The sequence below is a fragment of the Zerene cesonia genome, unplaced genomic scaffold (assembly GCF_012273895.1).
Source record: "Zerene cesonia ecotype Mississippi unplaced genomic scaffold, Zerene_cesonia_1.1 Zces_u004, whole genome shotgun sequence".
NCBI classification, from domain to species: Eukaryota; Metazoa; Arthropoda; class Insecta; order Lepidoptera; family Pieridae; genus Zerene; species Zerene cesonia.
The window spans coordinates 1,806,207-1,831,529 of record NW_024045134.1 but is presented as its reverse complement, the minus strand read 5'-3'; the positions used below and the strand labels follow the sequence as shown (position 1 = coordinate 1,831,529).

General features: G+C 33.1%; 1 protein-coding gene across 1 annotated transcript; it reads right to left on the bottom strand.

Moving 5' to 3' along the window:
* Nucleotides 1-262: 262 nt before the first annotated feature.
* On the bottom strand, nucleotides 263-13,610 carry LOC119838626 (mucin-5AC-like). Its single transcript, XM_038364645.1, has 7 exons — nucleotides 13,552-13,610; nucleotides 12,969-13,237; nucleotides 3,894-4,067; nucleotides 3,381-3,578; nucleotides 2,178-3,095; nucleotides 1,364-1,690; nucleotides 263-986 (listed from the first exon to the last, which is right to left on the bottom strand). Exons 1-7 carry the CDS (start codon nucleotides 13,608-13,610, stop codon nucleotides 793-795), a joined length of 2,139 nt encoding a protein of 712 aa, XP_038220573.1. The 3' UTR covers nucleotides 263-792.
* Between the last annotated feature and the right edge of the window lie 11,713 nt (nucleotides 13,611-25,323).

The window sequence follows — 25,323 nt, the reverse complement described above, 5'->3', positions numbered from 1 at the left end:
TAAAACGTAGGTCGAGAGTTTTTAGGATACTTTTTGTTTAATGATTAATCTTGAGAGCTTTCTTTAGGTGCCATATGATATAACCACAGATAACATAATAAAAGTAATATTAACTTTCAAAATAATTTTTGTATTGTTCACGAGAACAGAAGTCAAATCAGATTCGTTAAAAGGTAATAAATTAAAAAACACGCATTCGATTGTATATTTTATTTGTCTAACTATAAAATATCTTATAGCTATAATTATATATAATCATTAAGGCACATTGTGAAATACTTTTCAGTATTTCTTTGATTTAGATTTTAGAATAGATACATTATTCCATTTTGATGTAAAAAAATAATATAAAAAATAAAAGAGAAAAAATGGCAGTGAATAAAAGTAGATTGCAAAAGTAAAATAGGAAACCTTTTGTTTTAGATTAAAAAATAATAATGAGTATTAAGTTTCTAGTCTTAGAAATAGATATAGTGGATATATCTTTTGACTTAGTTAAAAATCAGAGAATCTTAAAAATTTACATTATAAAAGAAATTTGTTGCTTTTCTAACAAACTTAACGTATTTTGTTTTTAGTATAATCAAAAAGGACGGATAATATCAGTCCGGAATATCACAAAGATAAAACACTAGATTTATATTACAAACAATTTAAGTAGAAATTGCAACAATATAATTTCACAGGGCAACATTTTATTACAGCGCCCTCTGTCAACATAATAACACAACGAACTTGTCAATGTCAATCCATAAAAAAACTGTCATTTCAAATAAAAGAAAAATAATTTTTTTATATATCTTTTTCTTGACAACCCAATCCAGCAGACCAATTGCAAATGCCTCCCACGGGATCGAAGGAGAGACCTTTGGGACAGATGTACTCCCAGCCGAGCACTGAGCCGCCGCGGATCCGCGCGCACGATATGAACTTCTTGCAAGACGTCGGGTGAGCGAAGTTGCCGATGTCCAGACATTCAATGTTGCCTGAGAAAATAATATTTATAATTATATATCCCGCCACAGTAATCGAATTTCTTCTACTCTTTCGGTTTCATGTGCCTAAGGGGCACCCCGTGCCATCTATTGAGATGATTAAGAACCATCATAACCAATAAAATTTTTCTATTCTTTCAAAATTTCTCATGTAATAAAATATATAAAGCATTTCAATGCTACAAAACTAAAAATTAAATAATATAGTCTTCAGGTGTTTTTTTTTAATATATCTGTTTTGATTTTTTTATTGTTTACAATAAAGAATAAAATAACAAAAATCTTCGTCGTTTTTGTGAAAGTAGGTTTTTTTTATTTGTGATATATTCGAGCGTTCTTCTATATCAAAACGTTATGTTAATTCTTACCTTTGCTGTCTATAAAGACCTTGTTCTCCTTCTCATATTTGACTCCCATTTTCTCTTGACTATCGTCATAATAGTCGTATTCAGAAAGCGGCTTAATTCCATTCGAACTCTCTTTTACATTTTTCACTGTTTGTTTCGTATCTTTTTCAGTAACTGGTATTTTCTCGAAAGGTTTTCTAGTCGTTTGGCGAGGCTTTATCGTTTCAGGAACTAAGGCTGAGGTGGGACGAGGTGTTGTGGAGATTCTTCTGTAGACTGTTTTCCTTCTTGGAGGTTTTCTGGTGGTTGTGCGTGGTGTTGTTATGGGAGACAAGTACTGGTATTCATCTGGAAATATTGTTTTGATATTATTTTTGTTGGCAATGGAGTACTACTGAGGAAAATCTATACTAATATTATAAAGCTGAAGAGTTTGGTTGAACGCGCTAATCTCAGGAACTATTGGTCCGATTTCAAAAATTCTTTCAATGTTAGATAGCCCAATTATTGAGGAAGGATTTAGGCCTCAGTACTCCGTGGGTAAAACCGCGGGACACAGCTAGTGAATTGATAAAATATATTGAGCAATATCACGTATTATATTTATAGTATAGTAATTTAGCATCGGTTAGGAAATAAAGAGCTTGATATCGATTATCAGTATCTCAAACCAGGAGTTTGTCTTTAGGATTATCAAGTTGTTGTATGGTTATTGTTATAAGAGATTTTTAAACATTATCTATTATTACTCTACTTAATTTTCCACGGTTCTAAAGTAAATAACGAGTAGTTCTTTATTTTACAGTCAATTACAGTCAAAACATTAAAAACTTACCATCGTAAGCTTTAGTGACGGGAGACTCCAGAAGGTATTCCCGCGTAAAGTACGAAGGTTCCTGACTTGGACCGTTATCAGTAGAAACTTCCACTGGAACTTTGTCACTGGACCCAAAGTACCTCGCCGTAGACGGTCCTGGATTCGACTCCAGCCTCAACGTGGACTGACCTTCGGATTCAAAGCCCAGGCTCACTAAATTGGGGGAGAAGCCAGCCGGTCGAGGGAATTTGTTAGGGACAGTAGAAGGATAGCTCGAAGCTCCACTCGTAGTGAATCTAGCTGTTGGTACGTTTAAATCACTAACTGTTGGATTAATTGTGGTGGATAGTCTGGGTCTAGATACCCTAGTTTCGAAATCACTGAAGGTTGTGGACGGGAATGTATCGTAAGTGAATTTGGCTGTAGATTCCCCTGAACCCTCGGAGCCTACGGTGATGGAAACACCTGAGGGTCTAGGTGGGGTGGCATATGTTCTAGATCTGGTGAAGGTTTCTGGTGCGTTAGCATATGTGGTTCTTGTATTGAATGCTTCGGGAGTGCTAGTGTATATTCCGGTGTCGGTGAAGTCTGCTGTGGCTGTGTACGTGGTCCGTGATCTAGTGCTAGATTCTGTAGATGGGACTCTTGTGCTATCTGTGAAGTAAGTGGACGTAACGTCAGATTGGTAGTAGGGAGTCGAGGTTTCGACGAGGCCTTGCCGCGTCGGAGTTTGGGCGGTTCTGAAGTATTCCTCGGTGAAATCCTGAGTTTTGTATTCTTCAGTGTAATAGGGGCTGGTGTATTTGTAGTCGACGATGGTCTGTGTGGTTTTTGGCCTTCGCGTCGTTTTGGGCTCGTCGTACTCTGGCACTATCGGCACAGGCGCCGCGAGGAGCTGGTGCGCTGCTAGAGCTACAGCCGTTTCAGAGTTGTAATCTGAAAGTTAATAAGTGGGTTTCACTAGACCTTTCGTTGGACATTGGTCGGTTAAATATACGCTATTTCTTTTCTGATTCATTCATTTTTAAGTTACGCTAATAAATTTATGTCTTGTATAGCAATCAAAAATAAAAAAAATATATGTATTGTAATCGGAAAACTTAAAATCTGAAAAATGACATATTTTTTTACTATTTTTAAACATTGTAATTCCGTAAAAGACTGAGCAATACACGTAAAACAGCAAACAGAAGAGTATAATCGTCTAGAACATTCGCTCACCATCAGCGAGCGTCCCCTCGGTGACGTCACTGATCTGGTTGCGGAAGCTGGCGCTGTACTTCTTGCTGTGTCGCTCGCGCGCGTCGTCCGAGCTGGCGGCCGGCCGCTGGTCCTCGCGCGGCAGCTGCAGCGGCCGCCGGTACTGCACGCTCGCGTTCCCGGACCCGCCCGGAGCTTGGGACGGCTCTTCGTACGCGTCTGGTGGCAAACGTGCGATTTAAAGGACAGTAAAAACAGAACGAGCGATAAATAGGGAAAACAAGAAATCAGACGCTAAATTTAAAGTTATATTGTATTTTGACTCCACTTATAAGTCAAAAGAGAGGGCTATAACAAAGGTGCTGTAACGTAATCGACCGCAGACGTTCTGAAGCAAGTTGACCATAGGAAGTAATTACGGGGATTTTGTGAAAATATATGATGGGGCAATCCCATGAACTCGTTGAACAGTCAAAATGAAACTGGATATCCGGTAATTTCTATTTCTTTCTTTTTCTTCTCTAACCTATTTACCTGTATCAATCTCCTGCAACGATTCCTCGCTCTCTAGGACCTGGGTGGTTGCTTGTGTGGTGGTAGTGGTGGTACTGGTGGTAGAGGGAGTGAAGGGTCGTCTGCGACTGGCCACGCGGAAAGGTCTCCTTGATGGCGCGATCGTGGTCGATGTAGTTGATACAGAGGTGGTGGCTGGGGAAATGGTTCGTGGTAAAGAAGATATTCAGATGTTGAGATTCTTAAAACTAAATAGAAGATAACTTTCTGTATGCCATATTTATAAGACTAGCTAGCTGCTTGACCCATTTTTCGGATGAGAAAGAAAGAGCTATCTTGTCTCACGCTGAAGTAAAATAAAATAAACTAAACATCGTTAAAAGCATAGCTAGTAATTTTTAAGCTTTATTTAATGCTCTTTTTTCTTCTACATTGTATTAACAAGGACCGTGACAGCATAAAACAGAAATTGAGCATCCATCATAAAATATCCTACAAAAAACGCAATTAAATAATACGGTGTAATTTCTTCACATTCTAACATTTAATTATCATCACCTCCAAGTCCAACTAATAAATCTTCATTTATAACGACTTCCTACCACAATGAGTTTCGACGTTGCGCGCACGCACTCAGTTGCAACAATAAGCACATTGAGTTCATTATTTGGTAACCTTCCGCGTGGAAGATGTACAATGGACTGCACCTTCACCGACACGAATGATTGTTGGAAACACTTGAAGCGATAAACAACAGGAAACGAGTGTCCCAATGCATTGGGGATTGTGCGTCACGACGCAATAAACTCGAGACGAATGCATTAGAAATAGCAGATAACGGTCGCTCAAATTAAGACTTTAATTATATAAAGCAATACGCAAATAATGATAAATGAAAATAAACAAATCGCCATCAAATTGTCGCAATTCATCGTTTAGTAGTTTCAACGTGACTGACGAACAAACTTCCAAATAAACAAACTTACACATTTATAATCTTAGTGTGGTTTGTATTTGACAAATTTATTTCATTTTACTCTTTTTATAAAGATTTGATCATCAAAAGTACATACAATAATGTAATTATATATTGTGATTCATTTTTTGAGCGTGTTTATTGTTTACAAATGTTATTCAAATTCCATTCTAATTTGAAAGTACAAGGCAACAGATAACAAACAAAAGAATAATGTGTTAGCTATGGTTATCAGAAACAGAAACAATAGAAGTAAAACAATCAGGTGATTATTGTTTGAATAAAAAGTTAATTGATAAGAAAAAACAGTTCCAATAAGATTTCGAGGTGGGAATAAATAGGTATGTGAAATTGTTCAGACAATGTACATCATAAGAAATTAATGGGGAATGAAATTACGTCATTACATAGTATTGTAAAATTTATTATTATCTTGATTTCAATAATCACGTTTTATTATTACTTACAAAAAGTAAAAATGGTTTTTCTGAACCCCTTATACTTATTAAATACTTTGATTAAATATAATATTCTATGAGAATGTGTATTTTCTGTTTACCTACATATCGAAATAGCAGCTGCTTTTTGTATCGAAAATAAAAAGGGGCCAGAAGATGGTGGAAATTAAAATATCTAAGGCGATATTTCCCCTGAGTGACGATGTGAATAAATATTAACAATTAAGATGTGGGCGGGAATCTAGTAAACAATGTTATTTAATAGTAATTCCTCGAAGGTATGGGCGTGGAAAATTAAATTCCGGTTAATATGGATATTATGTTAACAAATTAAATTATTTATATAACAGACAAAATATCAAGAATCTTATATATTTCTGTTAATTTTCTATCCATAGAAGGTGGAAAATATGTGATTATCTAGGACCGATCGGGCTGAAATTCGGCATGAGGAAATAAAGTTAGGACTATAATGTATGCATCCGCTAAAATAATGCTATTAAATGTAACCTCCAAGGGGATAGAATACGGTTTGACAGTATGTAGCATGAAAGTTAATTTAACCACGCGGGCAAAGCTGCGGTCAACAGCTAGTTTAATTATAACAACTCTTTAACACGCTTCTTGGCTCACGCTACCAAATGATTCAATTAACTTATAAATCGCGCATGTCACAACCTCAACAACACCATAATGTTATTGACTCTAGTTTATTCGCTCCAATTTCTTTCACGGCGTTTCGAAACATTCGTGTGGCAACTAGCTAAATTGGTGCATACAGCATATAATGATTTTAATAGCAGCGGTACTAGTGTATTATGTTATCTGTGGTAGAGGTTGCTAAGTATATTGACATTTGTAATTTGCTGTTTCCACATAATGGTTTAAATATAGAAACTTTTTATTGACATAAAAGTTGACTGTTAATCTTATGTACTTTATGAAACTATTCTTTCCATTAAATCGTCAAAATTGTTTGAATACCTATTCATGAAGTTGTGGAGGCAGTCCATCGATTATTAATATTTTAAAATTATCATGACAAATCTTTTGTTCAAGAAAAGATCGCCGATATTCCTGGAGTGGTACCTCTTAGATTCCATCCAGATTCTAAAATGAGATCAAATGATTAATTTCCTGTCAAACGAAATCACGCCAAAGACAGTCTAATTGAGAACCCACTCCGTTTTTGGGAACGTCGGTTGTAAATTCATAGCATTGCGTAGCGTGTTTTAATGTGAACATTTCACAAGAGAAAATTAATGAAAAATGCGTCAGCAAGTGAAACGCAACGGTCGTGATGAAAAATAGGTCGTTCTCACGGTTGGTAATACTTTTGCGACATATTTAGGCGTCTTTCTATTTATTTTAGAGCAAGTTTTAATTAAATACCTTATAAATGTTGTATTTGTCTAAATACCTGCTTTGTGTAAAGCATTTTTAAAGATGGAAAATTACTGCTTTCTTGTGATTATTGTAAAAATATTTATGCTAAGTTGAGAGATTGTTATATAAAATAATAGATTTGTAAAATACCTAGCCTAGCCTAAAGCCCGCTAAGGACATTTTAATTTGTTTCAGTAATTTCATAAAAGCCATTAAGATAGCTGAGAGACTATTAATAAAATGAGATAAAAAACATCTTATATATATACTTCCATGTGTATTTTTTAAATGTATCAGCATAACCTAAATTGAATTTATTGAAATTGAAGACATCAAACACAATATACTTACGTATAATAATTGTATGTCCAATATCGTACGTATAAATATATATCCCAACGTACATCCCTTTTATTTCCTTCATATAAACTAACGCCATCCTAAATACCTGTATAAACGACTAAGATTTTTCTATATAGTCGTTTAAAAATGTTACCTTCGACTTTTTTGATTATAAACAGCCAGGTTTCCATCTGATGTTAAATAAGACTTCCATTCTTTCATGGAACCAAATACAATCAAAACTAGGCCATCGTGAGTCGCGTGTAAACATTTTAGCAATAATCAGTCGGTTCTAGAGCACGTGTAACATGTTACGATACTTATATAATACGTAAAAACTGTCATAAATAGCGTGGTTATGTAACTATGGAAGAAAGTTGACCGGTTAGGTACTTTCACTAGGCGGTCCGACCTCTAGGTCGGAGCGATTGAAAATTATGGATCTGAGTTAAATTTTGAAAGATTGTGGCATTTCAGTGATGTCGAACCTTTTTTATGATATTAAATAAAAGGGAATTAGATAAATTAGATTATTAAAAATGTAAATTATGCTATAAGCTTATAGTAATACATTTATTTTTGATACCGCTAATAACGCTAAAAAAATATTATTTTCAGACGGGAAAGGCCCTTGGAGGAGCCAAAAAGTTTTTCAGATAATTCGATTGCTATTTCATTGGGAAAATAATACTTCGCCCTACGCTTTGATGAACCTGACCGTATGAAAAGTCTTAAACGTCTCTTCCTTATATCTGTAAAAATATAATTTATAACACATTTATTAATTTATTTACATTTATACAGCCATTTGCTTTCTTACAATTTTTATGATACAAGTAAAAATACTGTGAGTAAATGATGTCTTGAAAACGCCAATAAGTTCTTTCATAATTACATTCCTTGTCTAAATACGCGGAATATTTCTAACTAATCGTTTTTTTTTTCTAATAGAATTTACCGCATTCTGTGAATGCTAGAGTATTAGTATGAACAATTTCCGTATCGATTTTTAAGCATTGCTTATTGAAATTAATAAATGTAGTCGGTAAATTCTTGTATTTTATACTATCACGATGTTTACTGGCTGATAAACGACAAACTGAATTAGAAGATTTGTGAACCTCTTAATGCACAAATATACGGATATATACACAAATATACAAATGAAATCAAAATAGTTCTAGATCGGACCATTTACACTTCGCGATTCCTAATTTTAGTCTTTTAAATAGGTAAAACAATCTAATACATTAGAATGGATGTCTAAATGCGAACTAGACATACATTGCGAATACATATAATTTTGTAAGAGACAGTTAAATTATTGTTCGATGTTTGGATAAACTTAATTCTATTTGATAAGTGGTTCTCACCAAGTTCGTACCTGATAAAAATTGATAAAATAATAAGTGATATTATTAGAGTTCCTGAACTTACTGCATGTTTTATTTTATACTATTACTAGCGGTCCGCCTCGACTTCGCCGGTGGTACATATATATCCTAAAGCCTTCCTCAATAGATGGGCTATCTAACACTGAAAGAATTTTTCAAATCGAACCAGTAGTTCCTGAAATTAGTGCGTTGTAACAAACAAACAAATTCTTCAGCTTTATAATATTTTAGTATACATTAGCAAACATGAAAAAACTTGCATAATTATAAGTCCTTTTTTTTATAGTGGGGAAATCTTGCATAGATACCCACGGCCCCCGGGGAAGAGGTCGTGGGTTATGTCGGATTCCTACCGACTAAAACCCCACTGTGTTCCGTCGAGCCACATAAGTGAAGGGGCTACGGGTGCTTGTTAGAATTCGTCCGCGACATAATTATAAGTCCTATGTCGTTAACATACGATTTAATGTATTTCGTTATCTCAAATCGGGTATCAGAGGCTACTATTTAATTCGTGGTGTGTGACAGTCAACCGAAAACATGTTTTGCAAGCCAGCGTTGCCAAATACACGCGTTAAACGTTTGTTCGCGTGAGAACCGAGCGACCCTCATCGTTGCATGATATTTTACCATCATCGAAATTTCTCATTATTTATCTCTTCCCTAATGGACCAAGAAATTACTTCCAAACGTGGTTTGTAACTCAATGATTGAATTTTTAAATTGAGGTTGTAAATCAATCACACGTTAATCGTTTTAATAAATACGCTTTTGCTAAACTTTGGAATTAATTTCAAATAATTGAGTCGCTATTAAAGGATTTATTCGCAATATAACCAAACATTAACAATTTTTGAATAGTTCAGAGACAGAGGTTATTAGCGTATGTATTTATATACGCTGTATATATATTTTTACTAATCTACGAATTGAACGGTAGAAGTAGGTCTATTGACAGCACATTCACTGTCTGCTGAGGTAAAGACATATTCTACATACACACATCACTACACAGTATAAATCAAAAACACTTTCTCTGTCCCTATGTCCCTATGTATGCTTAAAACTTTAAAGCTTTGCAACGGATTTTGATGGGTTTTTTAATAAATAGTGATTCAAGAGGAAGGTTTATATGTATGATAACATGTATTAAACTACTGCGAATTTAACGCGTGCGAAGCCGCGGGCAAAAGCTAGTTACTGAATAATCGATAAAAAAGTGGGACTGCCTGAAGTAAATTAACGAAGAAGATGTCCAGAGTATGAGATCTATATCCATACATTACGATAGAGACCAGAGATGATCTATATCTTTTTCTACTCTTTCAATATAGCTCAACTCTCATATCTTTGAATTTTAAAACAAATAATTCACCTGATTTTTCTTTTATTAAACTCAAATGCATGTCTGAAGAGTAAAAAATATTTCAGATATTTTAATATTGACGTGCCTGCATACGTAGGTGCATTAAAATTCATCCATCCGGCATTAACACATCAAGAGTGAAAAGGCAAGGATGTGAAACAGGTGTGAAAATAAACTGGTTCTGTAAGTGTATTTTATGGTGACCTCTAAAGAGGACAATGATGTTTACAGCGATGTCACATTCCGCTTTTTTTGGAATTAGTAATTTATCTATTTATATATACACTTTCGTGGGAATAATTCTCCCAGGTTTTATTGTGGGAGTCGAGCACGCTTCGGCACGAATTGGGCCAGCTCGCACCGGGTAAGTACCACACCCCCACAGAAAACCGGCGTGAAATAGTGGCATGCCACTGTGTTTCGTACGGTGAGTGGGGGAGCCGGAGGCCTATTTCCTTTTCCTCACCCATCCCAGTCCATTCCTTCTTTCCTGTCATGAATTCGTTCCTTTTCCCTTACCCACTAAAAGCGGGCAGCGCATTCGCAGAGGCACTACCTTTGCGAATGTTCATGGGCGGTGGTGATCGTTTACCATCAGGCGAACCACCAGCTCAGTTGCCCGATATGACATAAAAAAAAGGTGCATCGCTTCGAACCTAAAACAACCTAAAACCTAGAATACCAAAGTAGTAGCTCTAAATGTGACTTTTTTGGCTCCAACTTTGTAGCTAATCTCTTTGCTTACGCCGATAACTAGATGTGAGCTTTATTTTTCCATTAATAAGAATAGAATTTGACTGTAATTTATTAACCCATTTTATTGCAAGTTTTATGGGACAATGACAAACTTAATAGTTTAATAAGTACGTATAATAAAAACCTATGTAATACAACATGTATACCACGTGATAATCCACGCGTGTTTACAGGCTTATAAGGTAAGGTCACGAGTAAACTTTGTCACGGTCATTATATAAGGGCTATAATTGAACCGTGATCATATAGGGGAGGTCGTATATCTGTGTGTAAGGACGAATTGTGCAATGGTTTCATATTTTGGTCGTATTATTTATCACTGGCTTGTGATTCATGATCTTAAGTTGACTACACTAATATTGTAAAGAGGAAACATTCGATTGAAAAGATATAAGCTTACTACTAATTTGTGGTTCGATTTTGATCAGTATTGAGGTGTTCTTCCTCAAATATACTGAGTTGCATCCTTTTTTGGGGCACGCAACCACACGTAATTTATATTTATTAATTTTTTTTTATTCCTCTCTTATTATAATTTTCTGTTTTATTTATTTTGTTTTTGTTTTTATGTAGTGTTATTATTTGTGTGTTTTGTGTTTTGTGTTTTGTGTGTTAAAATAAATTGTTTCTTTCAAATGAAAAAAGAAAGAACAATTCAAAAATCAGTAAAAAATCTATCTTATTCCTATGACAGGCTACGAGTATATTTCATTAAGTCTTACCTAATATCAAATAAATTTAAATTGTAATTCAGTAATGTTATAACGATATATAGTCTTTCTTCAAAAAGTTCTTATTTCTATGTTTGTAATATTCTAATATAAAATTTTTGTGTCACAATGTTCGTTTTCATACACCTCCAAATTGGCTGGACCGATTCATATGCAATTTTGTGTGTATATCGGGAAGGTCTGAGAATCGGCCAACATCTATTATTCATACCTCTTAATGATAAGAGTAAGGCAGAACAGCGTTTGCCGGGTCAGTTAGTCGATTATAGAAATAGCTTATTCCCATATACATTGTGGTAGTAGTATTTTAACATTACAAAACTGATCGTTAAAATGTTCGATATGAAAACAAAAATCAAAAACGATTTTCCCGCCTTTTCACCAGAACGATGTCAGCTAGACTTATAATTTTCATGGTCCACCAATTAACTTTCCAATAAGTGAATTAGTTATGCTACGGGCTGAGGTTGTTGGTTAAGGTTGTTTGAACGATATTAATAACAAGATGTTCCCCGCGGCTTCGCCTGTGGTAAATATATAGCACATGTCAACTTAGTGAAGTCACAGCTTTCTAATGGTGAAATATTTTTTGAAATCGGTTCAGGGGTTTTTGCGTGGAAACGTTGAAACATATAAAAATGCAAAAGTGTCCTCGTTATAATATTGGTGCAGATAAGAAAATGTTTAACGGATTTAGCATATGGTATTTATATATGGAATTTTCATAAAATAGAAGGGAAAATTAAGGAAATGCACATTTTCTTTACTCACATACCAATATTTCAAAACCTAACCTCAAGCGCTTGTTTGGCAATGTAGAGGTATTTTAGAAGCTTTTTGGAATCATTTTATTCACTGATCTGTATTTTTTGAGCTATATACATTATTTAAACACACATAATAAATAGATTTCTGTCAATTACACAGTTTGCTTCGCACGTGAGATTTACATCCAAGATATTTTGTTGCCCTCACAAGTGGAGACAAACCTATCTCATTCTGATCAGGTTGGGCTGAACACCTGCGAGCATGTATGGAAAATTATTCCATCAAATTCGTACGAAGATCTATATGTAAGGGTGTGCAAAATTTATGAGGGGGACACCTATATTGAGAAGCGACCTCTCGATTTATGAATTACTCTGTGCTTAATAAAGATTTATTAAAATACTAGCTGCACCCCGCGGTTTCACCCGCGTAAGGCCGTATCCCGTAGGAATATCGGGATAAAAAGTTGCCTATATGTTATTCACGTTGTCCAGCTGTCTACGTACCAAATTTTATTGCAATCGGTTCAGTAGTTTTTGCGTGAAAGAGCAAACACACTCACATCCTTACAAACTTTCGCATTTATAATATTAGTAGGATATAGGATAGGATATAATAAAAAGGCATAGTACATATCTATGTACTATGCCTTTTCATAGCCAATCAAATGAGTCACCATCGTGTAATCATTAGATCAACATACTTCTAAGTCAATTCACTACGTGTCCATAACAAGGGCGTAGTGATCACATTGATACAATGCATTCAACGGCAAAATATAAATTGCGCCGTAGCTATACATTCTACCAATTAATATACTATCGTGATCTGTAATACGGAGGAATATAGATATGTGTTGTATTGTATGTAAGTGTATAAGGTGTATAATCGTGTGCGAATAAATGTGAATGTAACTTACAGGTCGCCCCACCAGGCCGGCGGCGTACGAACGAGCGTTGTGGTTTCTCATTTCGCGTCGGTTTCTCCAACGATGGCCTGTCTTTTTCACTCGCATCTTTTTCCGTTTTTCGGTTCTTGAATTTGTTGTTGCCGCGCCTTGTGAATTTGTTTGTTGTTGTTTCGACGTCCAAGGATTCTGTTGTTGTTTCGACTGAGGGCCTGGTGCGGCGCAGGAAGGGCCGGCGCTCCCTCGCCGCCTGGAGAAAATGGTAAGTAGGTATTTTATAACTTTAGGAGAATAGGAGACTGCGTAATATGATATTTATCAAGATGTATTCAATTTCATGACATTCTTCCTTATGTTGAATTCAATACTTTATAATATGTAACTATAGGATTGGTTTTGTACGAATTATTTCTATAATGAATTAACATATATAAAGAATCAAGCCGATTAAACTATCGTTACCGCGTACTTTGAATCTCAAATATTAATATAACTGAGAAATAATGTTCTAGGCAGAATCCCGGATGTTTTCTTAACTAAATATTTCATTTAAATAATATCTAAACATAAGTTAGTTATCTTTAAATAATCACACCGCAATATTCTAAAAAAAATGTCATGTTTCTTTGTGGTTTTCTTGCGGTACACATTCATTTGAAAACTAATATTATGTGGCGAAGTTTATATTTTATTTATACTGTATTGCAATTAAACCTGATTTCAAACTAATTTATCAAAATGTTGCTGATTTTCCGAACCAGTTGAGCGAGTTGATTTTTATTACTTGTAACATTAATTTGATGAAAGAATGCTGATTGAAATTCATTTTTTGTTTATCTTTGATACTTTTTATCTATTTTATAAATTTAATATGAATGTAATCAACGAAGTGACCTACGCGTTTTTCTTATGAAATCTGTTTTTTACATTACAAATACACAAAAATATAAAGTAATAACTTTTACATTCTGTATTTAAACTCTATTACAATATCTTATAAAGCTCATCAACTTATTATAGTAATTATGATATACATCTCTTTTATGACCATAGACAAACATAAATTCTAAAAAGCAGTTACAATATTTTATAGACTTATTCATTAAAGTATAAATTTTAAAGATACGTGTTTACGTAATACAATTATTAAGAAAAATCTCGAAGTGGCGTAATATTTGATAAAACTCTCACGTAATTTACATAGCGTAAATATATGAAATACGTTGAAAACTTGATTGTTAAATATTCATAGATCTTCAATTTCTGCGATATTGATTTATGAATACCATAATCTAAACCTCCTAGCTTTTATTATTTTAAATTCATAGCCGGATATACTGGCGAACTTAATATTATATAATACCATTTTATACATTTTATATAATACTCTTTTTTTTCATTCTGACAGAAACGATGTTTTATAGTTCGAAGTTATTCAAAGAAATATGGTTATAATCTTTTAATTCATTTTAATTTGATATCTTATTTTAAGCGACTATCGAGATAGAGCAGAAGCTATCGAGACGATAAATTTACTACAAAACGGTTTAACCGATACAGACGTAAATTGTTACAGACCTTGATGCTATATTTCTAGGAGTAACATGAATACCTATAAACTATTGCCCTAGTGGTATTTAAGGCTTCCGGTCATTAACCCTAGTGCATACAACGGTCAGTTGACTGCAATCTAAGCTAATTGGCTTCATGCAGCTTGAAAATGTGATTCGCTTTATAAAGCCGTATTCACTGAAATGTGAAATATGACTTTTTCTATAATATTACGTGTTGAGTTTTATGCTATATGACTTTGTCTGCAATGTTTCTGCTTATTTGTGAAAATATAAAAAGTTTTCTTACTAATATTATAAATGAAAATGAGTGTTTGTTTGTCTCTCTTGCATGTCGCAACGGAGCGTTCGCATGATATGATATTTGCGTATGACGATAGTTAGGAGACTAGAGAGTGACATATGCTATTTTTAATCACGGAGAAATATCTCATTTCCCTTTGCCTTCGCAAGCGAAATCGTGAGTAGAAAGCTAGGTAAATTATAACAATATACATATAAGATTCGTTATCTTTATGATTACGATATAAATCAATTATATTATAATAATTATATTAGGTTTTGTAGGTACAGATAGATTTAGTGATGGATACTTAGAGCAATATTTATTAATTGGTACCTAATTAGTCCAATTACGAAGTCATTACATAAATGAAGCTTAATCAGAGCTTATATGTACGATAATTATTTTGAAGTAAAATAATTATCTTATTACTTGTATAAAAAAAATTAAACGTTAATTAATATACTTATGTGGTAATACGAAATAACGATTATAATCAATATACAAGAGTAAGCAAACGCAACAATTGCTCCTGGCACCAATCCTATCCTACTCATATTATTAATGCGAAAGTTTGTAAGGATGTATGTGTGTTTGTTACTGTCTCACTTAAAAACTACTGAACCGATTGCAATGAAATTTGTTACGTAGACAGCTGGCCAATTGAAATAACATATAGGCAACTTTTTATCCCGATATTCCTACGGGATACGGACTTACGCGGGTGAAACCGCGGGGCGCAGCTAGTACAAAATACGTCAATTATTTACAATCGAACAATAACAATTAAATGTGGCATCACGGATTGATTGTTGGCGAACAAAGATAAAAATACATGGGATGGACCGGTATTGTGCGAAAATTAACAAGGCTAAAACTTATACAGAGGAATTTATTATTATCCTTATGATTAATTCGCCACTCCACTGTTTCAACACTTTCAAATATTTATTAATCGTACTACAATCACCTCTAATGTCGAATATATCTTTATGTTATATAAATATATCTATATTTATGCAAAATATTGATAGATTCAGAAGTTCTGGAAGGTGATTCCAACTGGTTTAGGTCTATTCCATTTTCCAGCACAAACTTCTGTCATTGAGACATAACTTAGAACTGTTATAATCACATCAATCAAGAGCTAAGAATCTATTAATAACAATGATGTTTTTGTATGGGCTTAAGCCTACGAATAATTCAAATTAAGTTCCTTACATAACCCACGCAACTCATAAATAAATCATGCGTGTTTTTGACGACCTTGTGTCGCCTATTTGCTAATAATAATGTAATAAGTTTTAATAAAATCCTATATAAAACGATTACTTAATAGTTTTTAAATTGCATTCAAAATTAACATATTTTAACGATGGTAATTGCAAATTACTAATATATAATTTTTCATTATTGACTTTTAAAAACGGATGTACTATCAATATATTCGTCATACCTACACTATGATGATGAAGTGTTTTAACCATTGCCCAATTAAATGGGGCCCCGTATCCCTTACCTTACTCAGATTTTAAGGTGTAAGGGTGAGTCTAAAAATGGGATATAAAAGTGGCCAACGCATTTGCATTGCGTCAGGCGAACCGTCAGTTCGGTTACCCGCTACGATATAAAAAAATTAATGAACGAGATTTAATTTTGGTTTGTGTTCTATCAAGATGCCTCACAAAACAACACGGGACGTCAATTGTAGGTTGTACGTAGGTCACAAGTTCTTAAGGCTTTATAGGAATGTAGTCTCAAGGTGAACTGGCCGCTTCGTACTCGCAAGGAAGTGTATTACTCTGTGGAAATGACCACAGATAATAGTAATTACACGAACAGATTTAAATTTGCCGCCAATTCTCACATAGTACGGAGATGTGTATAATATCTAATGTTATGTTTGGGAATATTTCGTCAGTCAATACTAATTCTAATGCAATTTAACTATTAAACAATTTGATTGCTTGTTATATATTCCGTTATTTCCAATAAACAAGTTCGCATGAATTATCTGTACTAAATTGTCACAATAAATTCGTATCCAACATTTTAAACGCTTGTCAAATTCACAGCAGTTCGGGGGATATTACACCATCATTTATCTTGCAATGCTTATTCCATTTAAATTGACAATTTTATTTAATGAAAAAATTATTCATACATGCATTACGTAACACTATCCAATAACATAGACTCAAAGATCTAGGATCCGATATACCTATATTACAGTAGAATATTCCCTTCGAGTCGAGTTAATTCACTTCAATTTTCACAATCCTCATTTACTTTTAAAGCATGTGATAAAAATATAAATAACAACAAGATATAACGTTGTTGTTGGTCAACATTAGCAAAATGCAAGTAAACATTGAACTAAACGATCTTTAAAACATCTAAAATAATAAATGAGGTAAAACTACGTGATGCGACTATATATAGCTGTATCATCTTGAGTTACTGGTAGTAAAGGTCATATTCGAAGTAGAATAACAATTTGTAGGTCCGTTACGAAAGCCAGGTGCAGTGCGATATCTATGTATATTTTTAATATATATCATTATCTTTATTTATGACTTATGAGGGACATTTGGATTGTGCAATATATTCAAAAATCATTATAGAGGTATGATATTTGAAGAGTCTAAATGGTATTGAAGATTGGTAGAGAAGATAACATTTTATCCTTAAAGTAGATATTAATCACACTTCACGCTAATATTATAAATGTGAAAGTTTGTTTGTTTGGATGTTTGTCTGTCAATCACGCTGAAACTATTGAAGGGATCTTGATTACATTTGGTATACAGACAGGGTACAGGCTGACTTGGGTGACAGGATACTTTTTATCCCGATGAAATGCTCCCTTGGGATAAAACAGGAATCTTGATATCTTGAAGAAAATTTTAAAATCGCTATCGTCTTACCGAGCTTAGTAACGAATAAGTATTTTAATATAACAAAAAAACTCGCTAAACGTTGTGAACAACCTTCGTTTTTTATGAAACTCCTACACTTGATTAATTTCAATATAAAACGTGGATAGACTCCGTGGCTCCAAATAATACCTATTTAATTTTTTACACGTTCTTTGTACAATGTATTTATATTGTAGTCACATTCAATTCTCCGTTTATTTAAAACGTGAATAACTGAACAATATATTTTTTGCGATTTGAACAGTTAGGATCTATCAAGTAATCTGCTTAATAGTCACCGTAAGAAATAGACAAATTGGATGCGTGATAAAATATATCCCTACTAAAATTATAAATGAGAAAATGATTCTGTCTGTCTCTTCACGACTAAATGAATCTACCGATTTGGATGAAATTTGAGACCAGGATAGTTTGCCCCGAGAAAGGACGTAACTAGGATAGTTTTTTTCCAGGAAATCCCACGGAAACGGGACCCATACGGACTAAAGGGTACTGTCCATATTTCTCTGCTAACGCGGGCGAAATCGCAGGGATAGATAAATCTACATTTAAACTAATTCACGATTAAAGTCTAAAAAAGTTTGATTTTTAAATGACGGAACTTTGTAGCGTTATCTAAATCCGGTATATATCTATAATAATGACTGGTTATTTCATTCTATATCAGCACCTGACAATAGCTTAACAATTCAAATATTCAGTTGCATGCTTCTTAGCATTCCGATACTTATTAATATTTAGAGTTATCCTATTGAATATTAGTTGTTATTTAAATTTGATTTTAGTATCGAAATATGATAACATAGTATATGCGTAATTAATTAGATTCTAGAACCTACTTTTCTTTTTGTCTCACGTGATTATGAACTAAATATAAATAAAGCTACTTATAAGAATTATTTCATCAATAAAATAGTAGTTGTCATTTATTTCTAACTTTCTGTGTTTGAAGGGGGTAATCTTGATAGTACTGATCCGATTATGACTATTCTTTCATTAACAGAAAGCACTAAAGTACTGTTCTGGAGCTACTGGGCCTTTTTCGCCGTCAATCCGGGCGCATCTGGGGCAAGCGGTGATTTAGTATTATAATTTAATAATAAAGCAATTGGCGCGCATGTGAGCCAATCAAACGAAGTACCCAGTACCATATCTCGTATGGTAATCTTAAACTTGTCCAGCATGTAAGGCTGTGTCGACACGTCAGCCTTGGCTCGAATTGGAAATTAGCATTATCGGCTCCCTTGAATCATTGGTACGCTAAACATTTGCTCGGTCACCTTGGTACTGGGCCTAATAGGTAATCATTGTGTTTGGGCAATTTAATATGTCCTTAATAGTTGACAAAGAACTGTAATTCTTCGATTGAGAAATACGTATAGAACCTAATTAGTAGGTATATTTGAAAGACCAATTATTAAGCTCTTTCGATATCGCAGGGGGGAGGGCAAAACGTCTTAAAGCTGTGCTTAATGCTGTTTTTCCACACTGGAATTAGTACTGCTTAAAGACGTTACGGCAGCGGAACCAGGACTTGAGAACTTTAATAACGACATGCAATCAACATTCAATGACATTTTCCAACATGTATTTTTATCAGAAACTTCAAATACGATAAACTACGATATTTGTTTCCTTCGTGTAATTCAATAATTTACCAACGTGATTTCAAAGGCAGACTATTTAATTTAACAATCAGCTATAACTACAAACTTAAGGCGAACAACATACAACGTATTTACCTACATTTTTGTTTAAATTAATTGCTAAGAATACCATACGGAATGCCTTACTCTGTAGTCCTCATGCTCCGCGTTTCATTTCTAAAGCACCATGTTTACACATGGGCTAGTTATGCGGTCTGTTTGTATTGATCTTGAATGATTTACATAACCGCATACCGGTTTCGCAACAGCAGAGGTTTCTTAATGGCTTTCTCTATTTCCTATTTTGGGTTTTATCATCGTTAATCTGGATAGTTCGTTCTTTGTTAATGTGAAAATGTTACTTCAATTAAGTAAGCTAAGCCGGCTCGAAGGACCAATACGATATTAAGGCAACCACGGACTCATTGATTATTTATCTTATTTAAAATTAAAAATCAGCTCTCAATTCAGACTGTTTATTTATGTCTATATTAAGAATATTACATCAAATTATTTGACATGACTTATTATTTTATGTATGAAGCATTGATTATAATCAGTTATTATTTAATGTTCTCCGAACATGATAATGGCACGTTTATTTAAGCTGAACAATTATTCAGAAGCTTATAACTTCATCGACGCATTATTCAAAGACCTTTAATAAATTAATACATGACGAAGAAATAATAAATAATTCAACGATCTATATTACCATTGTTACTAAGAAACTAGATACCTTTTGTGGTAAATTAAAGTATTACTCATGCAATTAGAATTTTTAACTAAACGGTACGCCCACTACAGCCGTTTTACATGTAATTTGCATACAAAATGTTCTGTAGAACCGGATTTTGTTACCCAACATACCATAATCATAAAATTGTGATGCCATAGGGTTTTACGTTGTTATGAGGTAAAAAAATTATAATGACATCGTTTGTTTTTAACTATTTATATGAGGGAAAAGGCAAACATATTACATATTTTAAGATTATTCAAGAATATATGTTCTAATTATCAAATCACTAGCTTTTCGCCCGCGTATGAGATGTTTCACCCTTTTCTTCTCAACTCTCTCAACTCTCCAGACACAATAGCATATTATGAAATCACTGCATCCCGACGTGGAAAAAAGATAAATAAAAAAGATACAATTTCACATGATATTAGTAGGGATAAAAGCATGTTTGGAAACTAGAGTTTTACACGTAGGAAAGAGTTGAAATTGAATAAATAAATGCTGACTAATTTAACGAAGGCTCCACAACTAATGTAAAATATAAAAAAAAAATTGTAGTCCAACCTTCTTTTGAAGAAAGTGTTAGTTAGTTAGAAAGGCCGAACGAACTTTCCAGATAGTACACAAGAACCACTGAACAAATGTTAATGAGTTCAGCTTTACTGTACTTATCTCCGGTTTGATAAATATAATAACTGTTAAAAAATCTAGCAGCGATCGCTGTACGTGATACGCACTGTCATCATCATTTTAAATAAGCTATATAATCGCTCATCACGAATTATAAACTAATTAGATAAACATTATATAAGAGAGACGGTAACATGGAGAAAGTAGTTTTCTCTGATCGGATGCTGCGAAGTTTTTAGACTTGTTCTCCCTCAATGGAGAGAAACCGAATGTTGACTTAATCTCTGCATTCGTGCTTTGACTGATTTGTGTGGAATAATTTTATTATACCGTAACGGATAAAAACTGTTAAGAGATAATAAATTAAATGTACTAAGGATGGAACGAAAAACGTATTGAAGGAGTAGAGAAATCTTAAGGTCTTTTATGAATATGAATCTTTTACTCATCATAATTATTAATGAAACAAAAAGAAATGTACTAATATTTATTTTTTATTCCAGGTCGGATGCACTGGGATCAAGTTTGGTGTAAAAGAAGATGAAACTAGTTTTAAATTAAGGATATATCTTTTCAAATTGTAAAATAAAACAAGCATATTATTGTGTTTTATTTAAATAACCTTGAACACTTTTATATCCATTTTCACTCTTTCTTTTGCTTCCTGTCAAAGTCACAACAACGAATTTCACTCAGAACATAATTAAAAGTATTTTATGTGAACAAATATTAAACATGGTAAGGTTGACTTTTGAATTAAATAAATTATGAATTTAATTTGTATAAAGAATATGGAACGTACTTTGACAGTTAAACAGATTAAATTATACGGTTTCTTTTTTATAAACCAAAGACCGTGTAACCAAGTTTTTTATTAAAAGTGAACGTAACCGAATTTCAGACGGAATTAAGAAAAACAATCATGAATTCGTTACACAATCTGATATAATCTATTCCCCTTTCTTATGGTAATGATTAATTATTCATCATTGCATATTCATTAATTTTAATGAGACGATGAATGTTTATAATAACCAACAATTATGAATTAAGATGCAATCATTATGTATTCGGAGTAAATAAATAAAACCATAACTTTCTTTCAAACTTTCTTGTTCATTTTATTAAGGAATTTTATCATGAATTTAAACGTATAAGGCTAATATTTAAAGAGGAAAATTTAAATTTTGTTTGTTTATTGGGGGTTATATTCGGATGGATATTCTTTCAGTAACAGAATGCTTCTATTCAACAGTGGACCTCGGGAAACATAATTCCTTTGTGATAAAGACTGGACACCTGACTATAGACATAATATGTAATAAAAAATTACATAGTTTATGAAGGTAACTAGGATGATCGCCATTTACAGCTTTTAAAGAGATGATAATACATAGATTTCCCTTAATCTCTATGGAACTCTTTATATTGCTACTCGTCTCTTTTTTTCTATTTACTCTTTTTAGCTTTATATACACATAAAGATATAAAGCAATGCAATGCGTAAAAGCATGACCTGTTCTTATCGCCAACTATGTTTGAATGAAATGAATGAAGTTTTATGATAATTATTAAAACCGTAGAACACAGTGACATAATAATACAGGTTTGTGAAGAAGATCGTTTCATTAACCTACTAATTTATTTACACGAGTAAAATGTATATCATTATAAGGTTTAGGGTAGTGGCGTAACTATTCAATGAATTCATTTGGTCCAATGGTGTTTTGAATTTAGACTTGTTTAGTACATAGTTTTTAGTTTTAGTTAATTCATATAGGAATATAAATTCAACAAAAAAGGCTGTCGCACACTTATCGAATGCACACCCACGATTTATTAGTCAGGAAAGTAGACCATTGCACCACTTGGTATATACGGGTTATCAGTCCAACATAAATACAAAAAATATGGTTTAACGTCTTAAAAAATTCATACTTGAGTTACTAAAATATCACATTTGAAATCTATTGAACATTTGTTATTTGACAAAAAAAATCTTAATTAACGTAACGATATTTGATGCTCTTTCTTAGGCTTGAAGGATATAAATGAACAAAATCCTATTAATATTATAAATGCGAAAGTTTGTCAGGATGTGTGTGTGTTTGTTGCTCTTTCACGAAAAAAACTACTAAACCGTTTGCAATGAAATTTGGTACGTAGACAGCTGGACATCTGGAATAACATATAGGCAACTTTTTATCCCGATATACCAACGGGATACGGACTTACGCGGGTGAAACCGCGGGGCGCCGCTAGTACATAAAAGCTTCTATATACTTTTAAACACAAAGCGGTAAAGTTCATGAATTTGTATGTGACGTTATAAAGAGCGATCTAAATTTTACCGATAGAAGGTCACGATATCTCGTATCGTTATCTATTATTACTATATATTTTATTTTGTTTCTATGACGGGCCAAACCAGGTAGAAGCGAGAGGAGCGACCGGCGTGTAAAATATTCATCAAAGAAATTAAAACTGTAAATTGTCTGCTTTTGTTATTATTCAGAATTAGGTGACTGAAAAGTCAATACTGATGTAAAGTATTCTTATATTTTCTCATTTTCTACACTAAGTTTATTTATTTTTCTCAATATATTAAAAAACAATTATCGATAAGGGTTCGCACCTGCCGTGACAAACGGAATCGAGAATTTTGAAATATAATTTCAAGTGTTTAATTTCCAAATTATGAACTAGACTGAGATTAGGTTTGAATAAGAATAAAATTAACGTTATAGCTGAGGGGCTCATAATGTAGATACTAAAATTTGTTGTGAGTAATTGACTCATCGAATGGTATGTGAATCCGCCACTGCGACACTACGAGTGGTGTCATAACTTTGTAATTATTATTTAAAAATCTTCCATTATATAAGAGGCTTTACATAAAATTCTACAGAAGCAAGGCACGCAATATTTAATTATAAAGCGATATATATCAATCTAATTAGTATCAACTCTGTATCGTAATTCCTAACAAATCATGGGTTTTATGTACAATTCTCTACTAAGATTCTAAGAACCTATTCTAACGTTTAAAATAAAACGATCTGAAAGCGAAAATTCACGAGAATACTACGAGACTGATGTACCATCTGACTGTGCATGAATATAAAGTAAGATACTCTTAATATCCTATAACGATAATATGTGTAACAAATCTAAGGGGTGAAACTCAGAGATGGATGCACATTCGACATGTCAGCAACGGGTAATAAGAAGCAGAAAGAATCCAGCCTTAAAACTTTAAATGAGAGAGATACATTTGTGTACGTCTAGATTCTAGCTTTTAAAACAAATTTGTCAGTTATGTGAGCATATGGCTATAATAATAACGGAATAGTCAGTAGGTGTTTCGTGCTGATTTTATATATCTATCTTAATTTTATCTATGTACGTATTTTCTTATATTACTGCAAATTATTTTTGTTGTGTACGGTTGCCTGGAGGACTCGGCTTAGTGAAAATAAGGTCGCCATTGGTTCATATTTTTTCTTATGTGAAATATTGGAAAGTAAAGGAAAGTTTTATTTATTCATTCAAATTCGCTTATATTACGCGGTAGCTTGAGTGGAAATTTGGTGAAGGTGAGAATCGTTTTAAGTTGGATTTAGTTTAGCTTCCTCCTATTTTGATAACTCCGATTATATTATTTTTATATCTCTATGAAGAATGTTATTGTGAATGTAGCAATGTGTAATTTATATAAAAAACTATGACAATCGTAATTAAAGTTAATTGTCTTATAAAAGTTAACTGTCTACGAGCATTAAATGTTTTAAAATCTTCCGGATTATTGCGCTGTGCTATTGTAAGAACAACAATATAATATTTTACAAGAGAAAGTATGTTTAACGAAATGGACACTAAAAGTACTATTTGTCTTTCTAAAACTAATAATTGTTATATGAACATATTATATGTAAAGTTAGGTACCTATTATTACAATAAGTAAATATAATTAAATATTAGTTCAGTTTTTTCATCTTAATACAATTTTATTATAATTACTGCAGAATGTAAAATATTGTTATTCCAAAAACTATAATAAGTGTTTTTACAGTAATAAATAAATATATCGCCCATATTTTACAGACCACATTTATGTTTCCAAACCCATAAAATAGAACTCTATGGCTTATATTCCAAATTATAATTAATCATATTCTTATATAGGAATCGATGTTATTAAAATCATGAAATACAAGTATGACAATTTCGATCTCATATAAATTATCTAATAGCGATGAATTTACGCGTAAACGCCTATCAACAAATTTGGGCGGATACAACTGGTCCACAGTCCATAAATATCGACTTATCTCATTGGAAAAATCGATTGACCATGTATATGTTGGATCTACCTACATTATAATTCTATAAGCAACAAATATGGAGTTGTTTTAAGGATAACAACGTGTTTCATCTCAAATATAAATACAGATTTTCACGTAATATTTTGTAATCATTTAACGTGGATGACGCGATGTTTCCTAAGAAAACGTGTCACGAAATCTGTAAGCATATCATAATGTATCCATCATAAT